A 19,883-nucleotide genomic window follows, 5' to 3' on the forward strand; every position below is an offset into this window, starting at 1 on the left:
CGGGCTTCTCACTGCGGTGGCTTCTCTTGTTGCAGAGCACGGGTTCTAGCCGTGTGGGCTTCAGTAGTTGTGGCACACAGGCTCAGTAGTTGTGACTTGTGGGTTCTAGTGCAGGCTCAGTAGTTGTGGTGCATGGGCTTAGTTGCTCCATGGCATGTGGGATCTTCCCGGACCAGAGCTTGAACCCGTGTCCCGTGCATTGGCAGGAGGATTCTTAACCACTGTGCCACCAGGGAAGTCCCCTAAAGTGCCTTTAAATACATTTTTCTTAACTTCACCTTTTTTAGGGCCCAAGATTTCAACTTTTGTTGAGATCTTTTGGAATGCCCAGCTAATGTGCTAATTATTCCTCCAAACTTTGTGGCATTTACATACGACATGTTTATGTCTGCAATGAATTTACGGACCAGGATCGGGGCAGGCACTGAGAACCTTGTGACTCAACACAAATCAATTATTTGAGAAGAAACCAAATTAAAAAACCCCTGTGAGTGAGTGGCAGAGCGAGGCCCAGAGTCCAGCTGTCCTGACCTCCAGCCTAGCCCTTCTCCCAGCACTACCCCCAGGGTCTCACACCCACCTACCCGTAGTGCGCATGCACACACAGAGTGGTGGGGGCAGAAGTGCCGCCACTTGATACTGTTTTCTGTGATGTCCTCATGGCCAGACCAGAAAATTACGGGCTGGATGAGAGTATAGCTAGGGGGCTTTGAAACTGAATGAATTACTCATAACCAGCTGAGTTATCTTGGGAAAAATCACAGTTTTCTCAGGTCTCAATTTCCTCATTTGTGAATTGAGGTTATGGGTGCCAGTCTCTAAGATCCCTATCAACGTAAAGCTCATAGGCGAGTATTAAGAACATAAGGTATTATGATCCTATGACATTAGGATTCCCAGGAGCTAATGTGCTCAGGAAGCACAGAAGCCAACATCCTTCTACCAGTTACACATATGAAGTCTTTAAACTCACTTTGTACACTCTGAGAGAATGCTTTGACCCAGGCATACATTTTAATAAATTTAATGTAGGTAAGGACTTCATTCATCTTCTGGACACGGTCGTCTGTGATGGTCACACATTTTCTCCTGAAATATGCAGTGATCCGTGATACAAACATCTGAAAGGAAAAGCGATGTCATGCCAAATCACAGCTTATTCAGAGTTAGAACTGTCTAGTCTCTCTGGGAGATAAATCCGCTTAAGGTTATTATAAATAAAGTGAGCATCCCGTGGTTATACTGCTTTTTAATAAAAGTGGTCTATTAAATGATAATCAAAGAGTATTTGACTCTTATCCTTTGGAAGAAAGTTAAGACAAGTAAATATTTGTCCTCAGAGTAATCACAGATATCTACGCTACCAAAGGGAAGCGGGAGAGCCATATTAGTTAGCATCACCTTGAGGTGGCGTGACTCAAGCTCTCCTGCGTTACCTGGGGAAAGCAGGGTTCACCTGATGACATCCTTCACTCACACTCCCTCTTTTTAAATCTCATTTAGGAGCTACTGCCTTTATTCATGTGACGTCCTCTGAAGTCAAAATGCTGCCTGTATGGATTGAACCCTGTCTAGCTCTTTCCAGACGTCCTCTGAAGTCAAAATGCTGCCTGTATGGATTGAACCCTGTCTAGCTCTTTCCAGACATTTCCAAACCAGGTACCTGCTTAAAGGAAATTTCCAATCAAGGATGTGATACCTCGGTGGTGCCTACTATATATAGCCCAGTGGAAGTAACTCATCTAAAGAGAAGCTGCCAAAATACGGTAAGGAAGCTTACTCACCATTGCAGGATAAAAGAGGATAAAAACAGCCGATCCCAGGAAGCCTGTTGGTCCCAGAATAATGACATTATAAATCATGCCCAAGATGGCAATAACAGGTCCTCCAGCCAACAGGCTGCCAACGGCAGCTGCCTCGAACATCCTCTGTCCGTCGTTGGAGCACAGGTTGATGAGCTACGAGACACAAAGAGCAGTGAGTGGACACTGCGAGGACGCAGGCACTGCCTCAGGAGGAAGAGGAAGGACAGAACGGGGACCCAAGGGAAGGAAGAAGCTCAGGTTAGGAGCTTTCTCTCTGCCCTGAAGCCAACACCCCTCGCTCACCTCACCCACGGACTTCTCCTTAATGTTCTTCAGCTTAAGGATCTTCTTAAACGCCATGGTCAGGATGGCCCCCCGCAAGCGGACCCCAGTTCGGTAATTCAATGCCCACGTCAGCGCAAGCGACCAAGAACGCACGATTTCTGTCAGGAGGAGGCCCAGGACTAACAGCAAGCTGTACTGGAGGTTAGACTCTGTGTCCTGGGTGTACTCCAGGAGGTGTTTCACCACGAAGGCCTACAGGGAGAAACACACACCACCGTCAGCTTCTCCACGGCACTCACACGCCACACCACAGTTTTATGTTAAGTTAGAAAGAGGAGGCAGCTCCACTGTACAGTGATAAGTGCCTAAGCAGAGAAAGACCTTCTCGGAGGACCAACTATTGCTGACGGCCCACCTGCAGCTATTTACGCAGAGCAATTTGCAGGAGGTAGGTCTAATTTGAAACTTTCTTCTTTCAGGACACCACCAAAACCCATACTCTTTCTAATGTAACATAAACCTGTCCATGAGCTGAAATTCATTCTCAACACACGGTCATTAAAAAGTATATATTTGACCTTATTTCCAGTATCTCCACACAATGATACATTTCTTTACATGAAATTAAGACCCTTTTTTTTTTTTTTTGGATCGTTTCAAACGTGCTTATTTGATAAAAAGGAACAGTGTACCTACAGTTGGACTGGGGAAGAGTGAGAAGTGCATTTGCAAAACATTCCTGAAAATAAACATCGGCAGTTTAATAGTACAGAAGAGAGCAAACAAAGCTGACTATTCAAAATCCAGAGACCCTCCCCAGGGCCCTCCCACACTCCCCGCTCCCTCCCAAAAACAAAAACATGTTACCTCAGGTAGCACATGTCTAACACCACCTGCAGGGAGGGAAGGCAGCAGCCCCCAAGAACCACCGAGTGCCACCTCCAGCTCTGAGGTCCTGCAACGCCGGAGCACACACTCACACGAGGCACATTCAGCAACAGGATTAAATACCAGGAAGTGGGAGGTAATGTACTTTTATTGAAAATGAAAAAAATAAAAAGTACCATCTTCAAAGAGCATCTCACAGACACTGTACAACAGGAGGAGCATTGCGGTAACATACATGGGAACATACAGAGTCGAGTTATACAGGGCTAGCCAGCCAACAGGTCTGGCCTCGACTGTTGTTTTAACTACACACAGTGGAAATTACAGCATAGAACCAATATCTGTTTCCAGAGTCCGGAGTAGCGCATCAAGCTGACAGCACTTAATCGGTTAGGGCTCCTGAAGTTGCAGTTAGCCTGCAATAGAGGAGATTCTCCAGGAATAAAGACCTTGCTGCTAAGGAAAGAGAATTAAAAAAACAAAACTGAAAACTCCCCAAAGAGTTGGCTCTGCTTAAAATCACTGGTCCTATTGGTTCACTAGGCTGTGAGGAGTGACCTCTGCTCAGGAGGGAATACAAAAATCTAGGCCTCAAGGAAAAATGGGTGGCATCCTTCAGAGTCTTTTCGAGTCCTTGCAGCTAAAGTTGATCTTGCCAAAAATGAAACAAAACAAACCACAACAAAAGAAAGCCAAATCAATCCCCCTCCCCGAAGGAAGAAAATAAAATTAAGGAGAAACCCATTCACCCATCTACACCGATCCTTATAGCAAAGGGTACTATAGCTGGAGACCAGCGCTTGAATGACAGATAAAAATGGAGGCCAGAAGCAATTGTCCTGAAGCAGCTAATGCTGAATTCCAGAACCCAGACTCTCTCTGGGTAAATCGGTATTTCTTGCTTTTCCTGAGAGGAAATTAATATCAGATGTCGACTAGATCCTAAGAGATTCCCACCAATCAGATTTATGTCAAGTCTCAGTAAATAACCTGATCAAATAAATAGGAGATTTCAGATTCCAAGAACTATTGTATCCCACCTCTCCCCTCCCTCAGATTTTTAGGTTTTATATCCATTGCTTGGGTCACCACTGCATACAGCTGGGTTGTTGGTTTACTAGCAAGAAGATTGGCTTCTTTTCCAGTATGCAATCCAAAATGTGGAACTGAGTCACTGAGTGGCAGGGTCAAAACCCCATTTTCCTCACGTGAAGCAACTCAGTAAGATGGCGGTGCAGTAAAGCATTTTCTCACACACCTCGGCACTGACGGAGCAGTCTCCAAAGGAAGGCGTGAAAGGACAGCAGGTTGTAGTTTGGGGTTCCTTCCTTCCCATACCTTTATTGTGCCATTTTTCAGCACCAGGTAATAGCATTAGTACCTCCCAGAGAGGAGGAGCAGAGGGAAGGTGAAAGACAAAATGAATGCTTACACTATGCAAAACTTTCAAAGGGGAGGGAAAAGAGGAAACAGCAGATTAAAGAATTTCCAACACATAGGGGTTTTTTAAAAAACAATTACATTTCAAACCATTTTGTATGGAACAAAGAAAAAAAAAGGTTTTCATGAAAAATCTAACCAAAATTTCGTTTTAAAAGGTTACAAATTAATCATTTAAATTTAAACAAACTGGGAGAAAACTTGAGACTGTCAGCATAGTTGTCTGGCTGTGGAAAGCATTCCCAGTGAATAAACATTACCTTACCTGAACTCTTGGCGAGAGATTCTGCCCAGCTTGACTCTCTCATTCTGACCGCAGAATACAGCCATCCTGAAAATTCTAAAGAACAGCTTCTGTCACTGGTTCCACTACAGAGACACTCCCCCCAAATCCAGATCCTGACAGCATCAAGCAAGCTGCAGCTGGAGAGAGGTTGGAAGGGTGGGAAACTTACCTCTCTAGAGGCTTTTCACTGTCCTTTCCCCAAAAGGCCCGTGAGCAGAGTTAGCATTCACCAAGAGATAGCACTGCAGGAGGGAGCCGTCTCTTGCAGATCTACAGGGCGGATGCTAATTCTTTACACACAAATCATAGGTCAGGCCTGGTCTTTTAAAACTGTTTTAATCCAAGAAGGCCACAAATCACCTCTGCAAGTTTAGCAATTTGGTCACTCATCGTAGGTCAGGACCATACCCTTAGGGATTCTGGCTCTCCATTAACACTATGGTGACCCTTGGACACCGTGTGCAGAGCAGTGGTCCACTGGCATCACTGAAACCTTAGATCGTCTTGATCATTAATGTCCAGCCCCAGCTGGCCAGCAGTTAAAAAACAAAACACAGTCACTTGATTGTGTTTTATTTGCTCTGCATATGGCTACCAAGGTTCAGTGAGACCTGAGGGGAGAGTAAAAAAAATATATGGTATCTGGGGAGTCAGATCTTACGTAGATTTCTGTAAGAACAGACTAAGCCAGTTTGAAAGCCTCGCCGTATTAGAAAATGTGCAAAAATCTAAAATGGATGTTCTTCCAGAGGATTTAAATCCACAGATGGAAGGTATGCTCATTGCTAATACTAATCTCAAACCCGATCCTTCAAATTTCCAATTAAAAAGAAATTTGTCAGAATTAGAGCTCCAAAAAAGAAGTTTTCATTGCTTACAATTTGAAATCTTTTTTTATTAATTAGAGACACTGTGGATGGGACCATTGCTTTCTTGATTGTTCTAGGGGAAAATCTCCCAAAGTAACACAGGCCTTAAGGTGCTCTTCCTCAAGAGGGTGGAGAAAAGGAAAAGCGTGCTGCTGTCTTCCTATTAAAGGAAGGCTCTCAGCTTTCCCTGGCATCTAGAAGAGTTTACTAGAGATTAGTATTCCAGTGCGCTGTGCCTTAAAAGAGAGATAAAGGAATATGCAGATGCTCAAGTGAGTGACTGTAAGGCCCCCCAAGCTGAACAAGCATAAGAAACTTTTTTTCCCAAGTAAAAAATTAAAGTCCCAACAATCTATGGAATTTTTTTGGGGGGGGGAGGTGGGAGGAGCCAATTAAATTCTTGCGTTGGCCGAATGGAATCAAGGAAGCCTGTATACCGTGCTACCCAGCTGCAAGAATTCTTCCAAAGATCAGAGCAGCCACCAGCCCTGTAGTGAAACAATGACAGAAGCTCTTCTTGGGGGAAGCTGGTCCTATGAAAACGTTTGCCATTTTGGTCAGTGACATGATATTCAGTTACATGGTCCCTCTTACTTAAAACTTATACAAAAGTATGTTAGTTGGTCAATGAATAAGAAACCCAATACCAGAAAAGTAGTGTTCTCTGCTCCAGAAAAGAGATCAAAACTTTTAAAAGGCATCAGACATTAAAAACAAAAACAAACAAACAAACAAACAAAAAAAATAACAGAAAAACTGCAAATTAGTTTTACCTAATCACCATGCACCTTAGGCCCATACTTACCAAAACCATGACCCTCCAGCTTACCCACACACGGAAAACGCACAGAATAAGGAGTACTACGGCTCCGATGCCTCAAGGCAAATATGTAGAGAATAGATTTAATCAAAGTCTCAAGTGTAAGGCAGCACAGCAGGTGTAAGAAACAGGTGTCCAGAAAACAGCGTGACCGTCACTCTTCTCCCCTACTCTGCTTCAGCAACACTAGGAAAACCAGGGCTGCAACCCCAACACCTGCCACACGGTTTACACTATAAACCAGAACTTGAAATGGACTTCAGGTTAGCCTCTAAGAACCTCAACAGTCCTCCAGCTTCTTGAGGGCTCATGTGCCACAGAACCGTCAAACATGTGACAACTCTGCCCCCAGACCTTCAGTGTGTCACCAGCACCAACGCAACAGCCTACGCCACACAACACTGCTCTCGGCTGCTCACGGAACTGTGAGACACCTTTCCCGAACCGGGACTGTCGTTTCGTGTCGATACGCCGCAAAGCAGCGCGGCCCTGGGCAGAGCTGGAGTCATTCAGCTTCACCCCCACCCCAGGGAAGCAAGCCAGGTCCGCTTCTCCTCTGGCAACACAGCCCCCTCCTCCTTCCAGTTCTCACAAACCACCATTCACCCCAACATCAACTGCGCCCTTGCAACAGACCTGGAGGCATCTCTAAGGCTGCTAACTAGCCCAAAGGTGAGGGCAACCCCTGCAACAGAACAAGAAGGTTACAGCTGGCCATGGCTGGGGCCCTGGAGACTGTTAGGAAGGATGGTTAGGACTTACTGGTCCACTGAAGCCAGCCAGCTGCGTGATCATCAGGCACACGATGGAGAGGATGAGCCTGGTGCGGCAGAAGGTCCACACAACCCTCCGGAGGGAAGCATCGTCTGGCCCAACTTCATGCAGCTCTTCTTGCCACAGTCTCTCTAGTCTTAACAAGGGCACATGTCCTCCGTCACACATCTCCCCAGGGAATACGCAAACCCCCACCCCCACCCCCACCCCCCACCCCCCCAACCTCCCTCCTGCCACCATTCACACCAGTCTCTCCTTTCAAGTTATGTACAGTCTTCACCTTCTGGGGAAGAAAGACCTTTCCTGGGTAACTACATATTTACCCTGTATAGGGAGCCTCTCGGGATTCAGAAAATGATGAGAACGAAAAGTCTCTCCTTCCACCCAGAAAAATTATCCCTGAATAGAATCTGCCTGTGGATAAGAACTTCCTTCCTCAAGGGTCCCCAACCCTTTCTGAAGGATCCTGTGGTAAAATGTAGAGTCGTAACTAGATTTTAATCATGACAATCGGCTACCACAAAAATGTATTCTGTCACAAGGCAGCAACATAATCTCCCTGCAGACTCAGGAAGAGAAGCGGGGCTGAGAGAGAGAGAGAAAGCCCGTGGTTAAAACAGGATTAAAGATGATATAGGAGTTAAGCAGAAGAGCAAAGGGAAAGTCACCCCCAGGCTACCCTCCCTCCATAGGATAGCTCAGATCCTAAAAGGACACAGAGCTCTGGACCTGACACTGCCGGACCCACACTCCTAGCTCAGGCCCTACACAACCAGTACGTGGGAGATGAGGGTGGATCAGAGACGCCTACCTTCTACAGTTCACCTCGGAAGACTCGTGCTTGGACAAAGACCACACGTCCTCCATTAAGAGCTCCCCCTTCTTGTGGGCTATGCGAGCCAGAGGAGAAAGCCAAGAAAAAGTCATACAGGAGAAGAGCCCAGCATTGTCCACTGGGTGCTGGTGTCTGAGGACAGAAAACCCAAAGCACAAAACTGTCAACACACGTGGAGAGGCTAGCCAACACTTACAATACAATGTTTAGTATACAGAACTCCTGGCTAAACCCAGGTTTTCCCCAAATAGTCTAATCTTAGCCCGAATTTTTTTTGGTGCTTCACAGACAAGCCACTAACCAGCAGAACCTCTTACTTGGAAGTGGTCCGGATGGGCTTCAGAGCACTTAAGCTATGATGGTACTTTCCCTTGGGATGTTCCTCATCCAGGATTCTGAGCTGAGAATGCATGGAGGCATCCAGGGAAAGGCCCTCAGCTCGGGCTGCTGCTTCCAAGGCATCTTGGCAATCCAGCTGTTTCAACAGATAGGGAGGGAAGGCAAAAGCACAATTAAGGAACAGTAGAAAAACAGAGAGCACCAAATCTGCCTGACATTAACAGCTCAAACTGCAAACCAGATTCATCTTACCCAAGAAATCCCAAGGGTCAGTAGGTTAAACACTAACTTGTATGATATGAACTTGCTAAGGAACATTAAACCAGATACTTAAAATTTCTAAACTAACAGACTTCATTTTTTGAGTACGTTCAGAAAAAATTGAGCAGAAAGTACAGAGAGTTCCCATATACCTCCTCACCTCCCCCCTCTCCTCCCCCTGTTTCCTCCATAATTAACATCTTGCATGAGTGTGCTACATTTGTCACAACTGACAGCCCAATACTGATATATTATCACTAACTAAAGTCCACAGTTTACATCATTATTCACTCATTGGGTTGTATATCTTAAAATTTATATTTTTATCACTAAAATGTTTTATCTTTCATTTCCCAATACAGACTGAGAGTCAATTACTACACTACTAACTGCAAATTCTATTGCCCATTTTCTATGGCAAAAACTTCACAATCCCCCCCCACTCCCGCCTTATCAGCCCTGTCATGCAGAAAAAGCCAGGATGCACACATGCCTCCTCTCTCTCTCTTATCAGCAACAGGGAGAGCAGAAGCGAGGCTCTCACCCTGGCTGCCCCGCTAAAGAGCTCCTACCCAGACTTCTGCAGCATGAAGCAGAGAGTCTCATGGGTGGAAATACAAAGTTATACATATTTTACTATAAAGTTTACAAGTACCAATTAATCATATTAACAAAAATGCGTATAATTCAAAGTCTGACTGTGGCAGAAGAGGGTGGACCAAAAATCTGGACACGTCTACGCCCGTTTACTCTAAAAGTATCCCAAAGTCACTTAATTTTTTAAAAAGTTTATTGAAGTATAGTTGATTTACAATGTTGTGTTAATTTCTGCTGTACAGCAAAGTGATTCAGTTATACATATATATATATTCTTTTTCATATTCTTTTCCATTATGGTTTATCCCAGGATATTGAATATAGTTCCCTGTGCTATACAGTAGGATCTTGTTGTTTATCAACCAAAGTTACTTGTGCAGTTACTGTTGCAGAAACATAAGCATTCTTTTCCTCAAGTAAGGATGATAAGGACCTTATGCTTTTCTCACATTCTCACAAATATTTCCAGCAACTATTGTGAACTAGCAAGAAAGAATAGATCCCCAGATCAAGAAAAAGTTAAGTGGTGCAGCACCTAACACACTGTGCCTCACACGAAGTGGAGTCTCTATTTTGACACACCACCTCTTTTACACACAAAACAGAGGCAACTCAAATATTAAGGATTTGTGCCTGGGGGTCACCTGCATGCCTATGTGGCTCTCTCCTCAAATACAATAGCTTTAGTTCACAGCACACTTATGAATCTTCAGATAAGTCACTGCTTAGTATCAGGCAAGTACACAGCAACTGGGAAGCATTTTTTCCCTTTTGTCAAAGGCAAGGCAAACTTCAAAACAAAGTCTACCTTCAAGAGAATAACAACAAAACGTGACAAAGGAGTCAACACCAAGAAAAGAATGAACTCATATAAAGTCCTTAGTTATTAGGTGAACACTTATTTATGGCACCTAAAAATGAACTTAAGTCTACTGAGATTCAAGTACACAACAAAGGTTGTTTTGTTTTGTTTCGTTTACTTAATATTTATTTAACCTTTAAGCTGCCCATAACCACAAGGGGAAAAAAAGAAAACCATTGGATTGAGAAAGCAGAAAGACACACTAAAAATACAAACATATTCTCTATAAGGGAGTAGAAACTGAGAATACGTACAGAGTAGGTACAGAAGGTGACAAGGACCAGCCTTATTTGGATGTTCTAAGCTTCAAAAGAAGACAAAAATTAAAATAATACCATTTCAAGCACACACTGGATAGCTGCCCTAAATGAACTATATGCTGGGTCACAAGGCAAACCGTAACACATTTCAAAAGACTGATATCACAGTGTATGTACTCTGACCACGAGGGAATTCAATTAGAAGTCAGTAACAAAGATAACATGAAAATCTCCAAATATCTAAAAATTGCAACACACTTCTAAATAATACGAGTTAAAGAAGACATCAAGTCGAAATTAGTATATATATTCTGAGCTAAATAATAAGAAATTGTAACACATCAAAATCTGTGGGATGCAGCTAAAGTGGAGCACAGAGAGAAATTGTGAAGGCTTTCAAAGCATATATTAGAAAAGAACAAAAAGTGAAACATCAGTGCTCTAAGGTAGGGGTTGGCAAAATTTTCTGTAAAGGTCCAGCTAGTAAATATTTTAGGCTTTGTGGGCCAAGAGACAAAATAGAGGATATTATGTAGGTACTTATGTTACAAAAGAAAATAAATTTCTACCAAATGTTTATTGCCAAAATTCAAAATATAGTAATACTAATTGAGTACAATTTTTTTGGTGGTACAGGTCTACTAATGAGAAGAATGAAATTCTTTTATGAGGGAATAACATTTCACTTAACTGGGGTTTAAAATAGTTTTCCCTTGGTTACATTTCTTTATACTAACGATGAACTATCAGAAAGGGAATGCAAACAAATAGTCCCTTTTAAAATCACATCAAAAAAATAAAATACTTAGGAATAAACCTCACCAAGGAGGTGAAAGACTTATATACTGAGAACTATAAAACATTAACAAAGGAAATTGAAGATGATTCAAAGAAATGGAGAGATATCCCATGCTCTTGGATTGGAAGAATTAATATTGTTAAAATGGCCATACTACCCAAAGCAATCTACAGATTTAATGTGATCCCTATCAAATTATCCATGACATTTTTCACACAACTAGAACAAATAATCCTAAAATTTGTATGTAACCATAAAAGACCTAGAATTGCCAAAGCAATCCTGAGGAAAAAGAACAATGGAGGAGGCATAACCCTTCCAGACTTCAGACAATACTACAAAGCTACAGTAATCAAAACAGTGTGGGGCTTCCCTGGTGGCACAGTGGTTGGGAGTCCACCTGCTGATGCAGGGGACACAGGTTCGTGCCCCGGTCCGGGAAGATCCCACATGCTGCGGAGCGGCTGGGCCTGTGAGCCATGGCCGCTGAGCCTGCGCATCCGGAGCCTGTGCTCTGCAACGGGAGAGGGCACAACAGTGAGAGGCCCGTGTACCACAAAAAAAAAAAATAAAACACAGTGTGGTATTGGCACAAAGCCAGACATACACATCAGTGGAACAAAACAGAGAGCCCAGAAATAAACCCATACACCTATGGTCAATTAATCTTTGACAAAGGAGGCAAGAATATACAATGGGGAAAAGACAGTCTCTTCAGCAAGTAGTGTTGGGAAAGTTGGACAGCCACATGTAAATCAATGAAAGTAGAACACACCCTCACACCATACACAAAAATAAACTCAAAATGGCTTAAAGACTTAAATGTAAGACAAGACACCATAAAACCCCTAGAAGGGAACATAGGCAAAACATTTTCTGACATAAAACATACAAATGTTTTCTTAAGTCAGTCACCCAAGGCAATAGAAATGATAGCAAAAATAAACAAATGGGATCTAATCAAACTTATAAGCTTTTGCACAACAAAGGAAACTATAAACAAAATGAAAAGACAACCTATGGACTGGGAGAAAATATTTGCAAATGATGCGACTGACAAGGGCTTAATTTCCAAAATATACAAACAGCTCATACAATTCAATAACAAAAAAACAAACAATCCAACTGAAAAATGTGCAGAAGATCTAAATAGACAATTCTCCAAAGAAGACATACAGGTGGCCAATAGGCACATGAAAAGATGCTCATCATCACTAATTATTAGAGAAATGCAAATCAAAACTATTGTACAATGAGTTATCATCTCACACTTGTAAAAATGGCCATCATTAAAAAGTTTAAAAATAATAAATGCTAGAGAGAGTGTGGAGAAAAGGGAACCTCTTATACTATTGGTGGGAATGTAAATTGGTGCAGCCACAATGGAAAACAGTATGGAGGTTCCTCAAAACACTAAAAATAGAGTTGCCATATGATCCAGCAATCCCACTCCTGGGCATACACCCACACAAAACTATAATTCAAAAAGATACATGCATCCCAGTGTTCACAGCAGCACTATTTACAATAGCCAAGACATGAAAGCAACCTAAATGTCAATCGACAGATGAATGGATAAAGAAGATGTGGTATATATACACAATGGAATATTATTCAGTCATTAAAAAGAATGAAACAATGCCATTTGCAGCAACATGGATGGACCTGGAGATTATCATACTAAGTGAAGTAAGTCAGAAAGAAAAAGACAAATACCATATGATATCACTTATATGTAGAATCTAAAATATGACAAATTAACGTATTTACGAAACAGAAACAGTCTCACAGACATAGAGAACAGACTTGCGGTTGCCAAGGGGGGAGAGGGGAGGAATGGATTGGGAGTTTGGGGTTAGCAGATGCAAACTATTATATACAGGATGGATAAACAACAAGGTCCTATTGTATAGCACAGGGAACTACATTCAATATCCTGTGATAAACCATAATGAAAAGAATACAAAAAAGAATATATATGTAAAACTGAGTCACTTTGCTGTACAGCAGAAATTAACACACATTGTAAATCAACTACACTTCAATAAAATTTTAAAAAATAGTTTTCCCTTTTCATCAAAATTGATTGTAAATTCATCGTTAATGCTGATTTGTAACAAGATATTATAATTTCATCTTTGAAAACCTCTTTTCACACAGATAGGTACAGCCAAATACTGAATCAATCCATGAGTATATGATTTTAGTTGAGCGTACTAATCTCTTGGTAGGCATCATAGGATTCTATTAGATTTCCCTCTTGACATTTGCCTTTATCATATCATTACATTGCAGATTTGTCACTTCCAATTCAAAGTTAGGTGGAAGTCACTGAATGGCAAAATTTAGTGGACTATTTTTGTGTGTGTGGCAAAATACATGCAATATAAAAATTGACATTTTTACCATTTTTAAGTGTATTTACCATTTTTAAGTGTACCATTCAGGGGCATTACTTATATTCACAATGTTACGCAATAATCGCCACTATCTCTTTTTTTTCAATAAATTTATTTATTTATTTATGGCTGCGTTGGGTCTTGGTTGCTGTGCACGGGCTTTCTCTAGTTGCGGCGAGAGGGGGCTACTCTTTGTTGCGGTGCTCGGGGATATTCTTCGTTGCAGTGCACGGGCTTCTCATTGCGGTGGCTTCTCTTGTTGTGGAGCACGGGCTCTAGGCGCGCGGGCTTCAGTAATTGTGGTATGCGGGTTCAGTAGTTGTGGCTCACGGGCTCTAGAGAGCAGCCTCAGTAGTCGTGGCACACGGGCTTAGTTGCTCCACGGCATGTGGGATCTTCCCGGACCAGGGATGGAACCCGTGTCCCCTGCATTGGCAGGCAGATTCTTAACCACTGTGCCACCAAGGAAATCCCTCATTACTACCTATTTCTAAAATGAATGGATCTTTTCAATTAATCTACCACAAAGGAGGCAAGAATATACAATGGAGAAAAGACAGTCTCTTCAATAAATGGTGTTGGGAAAACTAGGCAGCTACACGTAAAAGAATAAAATGAGAACATTTACAAAAATAAACTAAAACATGGATTAAAGATCTAAATGTAAGACAAGAAACCATAAAACTCCTAAAAGAAAACATAGGCAGAACACTCTTTGACATAAATCGTAGCAATATTTTCTTGGATCTGTCTCCAAAGGCAAAGGAAACAAAAGCACAAATAAACAAATGGGACCTAATTAAACCTAAAAGCTTTCTCACAGCAAAGGAGACAATCTACTGAATGGGAGAAAATATTTGCAAATGATATGACCAATAGGAGGTTAATATCCAAAATATATAAACTGCTCATACAACTCAGTATCAAAAAAACAAACAACCCAATTAAAAAGTAGGCAGAAGACCTGAATAGACATTTTTCCAAAGAAGACATACAGATGGACAATAGGCAATAGCTCAACATTGCTAATCATCAGAGAAGTGTAAATGAAAACCACAATGAGTTATCACCTCACACCTGTAAGAATGGCTATCATCAAAAAGACCACAAATAACATTAGTTGGCAAGGATGTGGAGAAAAGGGAACCCTGTACACTGTTGATGATAATGTAAATTGGTGCAGCCACTGTGGAAAACAGTTAAGAAGGTTCCTCAAAAAACTAAAAATAGAATTACCATATGATCCAGCAATCCCACTCCTGGGTATATATTTGAAGAAAACAAAAACACTAATTCAAAAAGATACATGTACCCCAATGTTCATAGCACCATTATTTACAATTGCCAAGATCTGAAAGCAACTTAAGTGTTCATCGACAGATGAATGGATAAAGACATGGTGTGTATATACATACATATGTATACACACACATACATATACATACAATGGAATACTACTCAGCCATAAAAAGGAATGAAATTTTGCCATTTATAACAACATGGATGGACCTGGAGGGTATTATGCTTAGTGAAGTTTGTCAGAGAAAGACAAATAGTATGTTATCATTTACATGTAGAATCTAAAAATTAAAACAAACTAGTGAATATAACAGAAAGAAAGAGACTCCGGCTTCCCTGGTGGCGCAGTGGTTGAGAGTCCGCCTGCCGATGTGGGGGACACGGGTTCGTGCCCCGGTCCAGGAAGATCCCACATGCCGCGCAGCGGCTGGGCCCGTGGGCCATGGCCGCTGAGCCTGCGCGTCCGGAGCCTGTGCTCCGCAACGGGAGAGGCCGCGACGGTGCGAGGCCCGCGTACGGCAAAAAAAAAAGAAAAGAAAAGAAAAAGAAAGAGACTCAGAACAAACTAGTGGTTATCAGTGGGGAGAGGGGAAGGGGGAAAGGCAAGATACAGGAAGGGGATTAAGTGGTACAAACTACTATGTAAAAAATAAATAAGCTACAAGGATAGATTGCACAGCACAGGGAATATAGTCAATATTTTATAATAACTACAAATGGAGTATAATCTATAAAAATTTTGAATCCCTATGTTGTATGCCTGAAACTATTATAACATTGTAGGGACTTCCCTGGTGGTGCAGTGGATAAGACTCTGCACTTCCAATGTAGGAGGCCCGGGTTTGATCCCTGGTCAGGGAACTAGATCCCACATGCATGCCGCAACTAAGAGTTTGCATGCCACAACTAAGGAGACCGCGTGCCTCAGCTAAGGAGCTGGAGAGCTGCAACTAAGGAGCTTGTGAGCCACAACTAAGGAGCCCGCCTGCCACAACTAAGAGCTGGTACAACCAAATAAATAAATAGATTAAAAAAAAAACTAATATAACATTGTAAATCAACTATATCTCAATTTTTTTTTTTTTTTTTTTTTTGCTTTACGCGGGCCTCTCACTGTTGTGGCCTCTCCCGTTGTGGAGCACAGGCTCCGGATGTGCAGGCTCAGCGGCCATGGCTCACGGGCCCAGCCGCTCCACGGCATTTGGGATCCTCCCAGCCCGGGGCACGAACCCTCATCCCCTGCATCAGCAGGCGGACTCTCAGCCACTGTGCCACCAGGGAAGCCCCAGACCTCAATTTTTAAAAATTTAAAAATTAAATAAAATAAAATGAATGGATCTTGAAATATGGAAATTTCCTTTGTACTTCACTGAGGTTCTGAAACACACTGCTGGAACTGTAATTTAAGCTCAGAAAATATATAAACTACAAATCTTTAAGGGAATGGGGACCCCACTTCTTATTTCAAGTTTTGATAGCGTGAGAACTATATAAAGTGACTTGACATTACTTATGATTCAAACATTAGTTGTCACTGAAATTACTTTGTCACAGTCTCATTTCAGATTCCTACCAGCAATCTATGAGAGATCCAGTTTCTCCACATACTCGTCACTGCCTGGTATTGTCGTTATTTTTTATATTAGCCACCTGAACAGGTGTGGTTTAGTGTTTCATCATGATTTTAATTTCACTACCCTAATGGTTAATGATGTTTAACATCTTTTCCTATTCTTATTTGCCACTCATACATCCTTTTGGGTGAAGTGTCTGTTTAAGTCTTTTGCCCATTTTCTAAATGGATTGTTATTCTTAGTGTTGCATTTAGAGAGTCCTTTATCTATTATGGATTCAAGTCCTTTGTCAGATGATTTGAAAGTATTTTCTCTCTTAATAGGGTCATTTCATGGAGCAAAAGTTTTATATTTTGATCAAGTTTAATTTGTTGATTTTTTTCTTTTAAGGATTGGGCATTTAGTGTCATGTCTAAGAACTCTTAGCTCTAACCCCAGGTCATGAATATTTTCTACGTTTTTTTCTAAAAGTTTTATAGTTTTAAATTTTGTTCTGTGATCCATCCTGATTAATTTTTTGATTAATTTTTATATAAGGTATAAAATTTAGGCAAAGGCTCATTTTTTTGACTATAGCTGTCCAATGTTCCAACACCATTTGTTGAAGATTCATCTCTCCATTAAGTTGCTTTTGCACCTATGTAAAAATGAGTTGGCCATACTTGTATGGGTCGATTTCAGGACTCTATTCCATTGACCTATTTGTCTATCCCTTCACTGATACCATTAACTTGATTACTGTAGCTATTTAGTAAGTCTTAAAATAGCATAGTGTGATATCTCCAACTTTATTCATCCTTTACAAAACTGGTTTAGCCATTCTAGTTCTTTTACCTTTCCAGGAGAACCAAGTTCAAGATTGAGGAGAGTTTTATAAACATCTTTTGACGTTACGGCACCAGAGAAGGAAAACTTGGTATGCCATCCATTAGTATTCTCACATAAGAATGACATAGTAGCATTAAGAGAAAACTAAAATCTTCACATCTTCATTTATTCTTTCAACAAATAACTTACTAAGCACCTATGTACAAGACTGTCCCAGATGCTGGGAATAAAAAATATTCTAATTTCTATCTTTGTAGTACACTAATTTCATTTTATTCATCTCTAAAATGCCTAGTTACAATTTTCATCAAAACCTACGAATAGAAAAGTGAATGGTTGACAACAAACAAAATCGTCTTATTGCATGAGTTTTGTTCCTTTGACTATATACATGATGTCATGTTCCACGACCCCCTGGTAGTAAGTTACTTCCCTTATTGGAGAATGCCAAATTCAAAGGCTCTCTAAAAAGACTCAGATGAGAGCAGGCAGGCAAGGTTTCATTCCCAAAGGCATATCATGAGTACTATACAAGCATTATCAAATGCCTGTAACATATCAGAGACTGAGGACTCTTGCAATGTTTTTGATTTTAGAACAAGGCACTCAGTATAATTTTATTCTGACAAAGAAAAACTCCCATAGAAGTGGTTGAAAAAGTGGTTGAACTAATTCTCAAATTTTCATAGAATAATAAAACATGGAGTAAGAATGAACACAGTAAAGGTATGGAGAAGTCTATATCGTTGATCTAAGACAATCAAAAGTTGCCATTCTAAGCAACCCACTTTCCAAGTCTCATCGTATTTTTGCTATTCTTTCCTAAACTGCTTCCCAAACTGTCAATCTTGCTGTCATAGCTTACTCACTGCCCATATAAGGACAGTGAAATATCTGATGGAGATAAGAAGATTCATGCAGGATGCTCTGTTTTGAAACAGTCCTGCTCCATATTTGCACCTAGCTCCTTCAGTGACACGACTCTCAAAACAGTAAGCAACAGGTGTTTAGCTTTTGAATGATAAAATAACACAATCAAGAAAATCAAGAGAAAATCCCCTTACTCCAATAAGACTATGTTCTCTACGGTCTTAAAGTATTCATACTCCTTAGGCAGAATTTTCCCATAGTTGGAGGCCACTGTGAAGTATAATGGTTTTGCACATGGATTTCAGAAGACAGACACGGGCTCACAGGCTGATTCTGCCACCAACTTTCTGCATGTTACCTAGCCACTTTAAGCTTCAATTTCCTCATTTTTACAATGGTACATGCACCTACCACAAAGTGTTGAGAAGAATTAATGGGATAATGAAAAGTGCTTAGCAAAGTATTGGGTATATAACAAACATTTAATATATAAACTATACACCAATTTATCCATCTGATACATCATACAGCCTATCTTAACTATTCCTCTTTCCTTTAGCTTTCCCTGACTCTTTCAAGATTAGGGAATTTATTTCCCTCCTCCTATGTCTTCCCTGCACTGTGTCACTGCAATAGGATGCTTCTACTAAGAACTCCTGGAGGGCAGGCTGACTAACTCTTGTTTGCACCCCTTGCCCCTGGCACAGTACAGAGCCTGGCACCTATTATTCAAATGGCAACCAGAACATCTCCATGTTGCCCCACAATCTGCATTATTATCATGTAAAACTGCATGACATACCACTAAGAAATCTTCTTAACCGATCCACTTCTGTTTAATTTCTCTGCTCTTTTGCTTATTATTAATTGTATAACAAACAATTACAGTTTATTTTTCTCTTTCTGGATTACTTAGGATAAATTCCAACAGTGGGATTACAGGATTAAAGAGTGTAGCTCGAAGCAACTAGACATCCATCCAGTTTGTTTAATTAACCTTATTATAAGATATGTACTCCAGTACTATTGCAAAAGAGAATTGCTCTTAGTTTTAGTACTTTCAGTTCTATTTTGTTGACCTGAGCCTGCCTCTATCCCACCTACTCTGGGACATTAGCAAGAAACAGAGGAAGTTAGGGCAATCTTCTTTGTTTATAGCCCGATCTCATGACTAGCATGTATCTGTAAAGGCAAACTGCTTACTTGAAGGTGATGGGAAAATTTGGGCAAATGAACTAATAATAAACCAACATAGCATTTACTATGTGCCAGGCATTGTTTTAAATGTTTTACAGATACTAACTCTTATAATTCTCATAACTACCCTATGAGGTAGATACTCTTATTTCCCCTGTTTTACATCTGAGGAAACTGTGAAGTAGCAGCAAAGATTTGAAGAGATCTTTAAAAGCAGAGATCGAATCCAGGCTCCAGAGTTGAGGCTCTTAATCACTATGCTCTGTGCCACTCCAAGAAAAAACAAGCAAATAACTCATCACTGTACAAGATGACCTCAGATGTGTCTTTATAGACAGCCAGCTCTCCTCTCTTCCCCAGGGTGAGTATCAGATTAAAATAAACTATGACTCTGCTAACTAACCTCATTATAAGCAAATGGTAATTTCCACAGTCAAAGGCACAAGTACATGATTAGAACACTAGAATATAAATAGACTATTTTACTCAATTGCAAAACTCCACTTCCTGGTTGTTTTTCAACCAAAGATGAGTAGATGCTAAATGATGAATACATTATGGACTGATATTTAAAAATAAAATAAAAGCATCTTTAT

At 41.0% G+C, this 19,883-nt stretch overlaps 1 protein-coding gene across 6 annotated transcripts in view; it reads right to left on the reverse strand.

The window, feature by feature from the left end:
- Window positions 1-19,883, reverse strand: part of ABCC5 (ATP binding cassette subfamily C member 5) — an 88,482-nt gene that overhangs the window by 52,289 nt on the left and 16,310 nt on the right. For 4 of the 6 annotated variants that reach the window (XM_079921301.1, XM_079921299.1, XM_079921298.1 and 1 more), the window contains exons 3-8: window positions 8,320-8,477; window positions 7,979-8,134; window positions 7,156-7,303; window positions 2,109-2,342; window positions 1,785-1,958; window positions 974-1,121 (exon numbers count right to left, since the gene is read on the reverse strand). In XM_079921301.1, coding sequence (XP_079777427.1) covers window positions 974-1,121; window positions 1,785-1,958; window positions 2,109-2,342; window positions 7,156-7,303; window positions 7,979-8,134; window positions 8,320-8,477 — 1,018 coding nt within the window. The other 2 variants (XM_079921303.1, XM_079921302.1) reach the window with 2 other exon arrangements.

Source organism: Stenella coeruleoalba (assembly GCF_951394435.1).
Source record: "Stenella coeruleoalba genome assembly, chromosome: 5".
Lineage (NCBI taxonomy): Eukaryota > Metazoa > Chordata > Mammalia > Artiodactyla > Delphinidae > Stenella > Stenella coeruleoalba.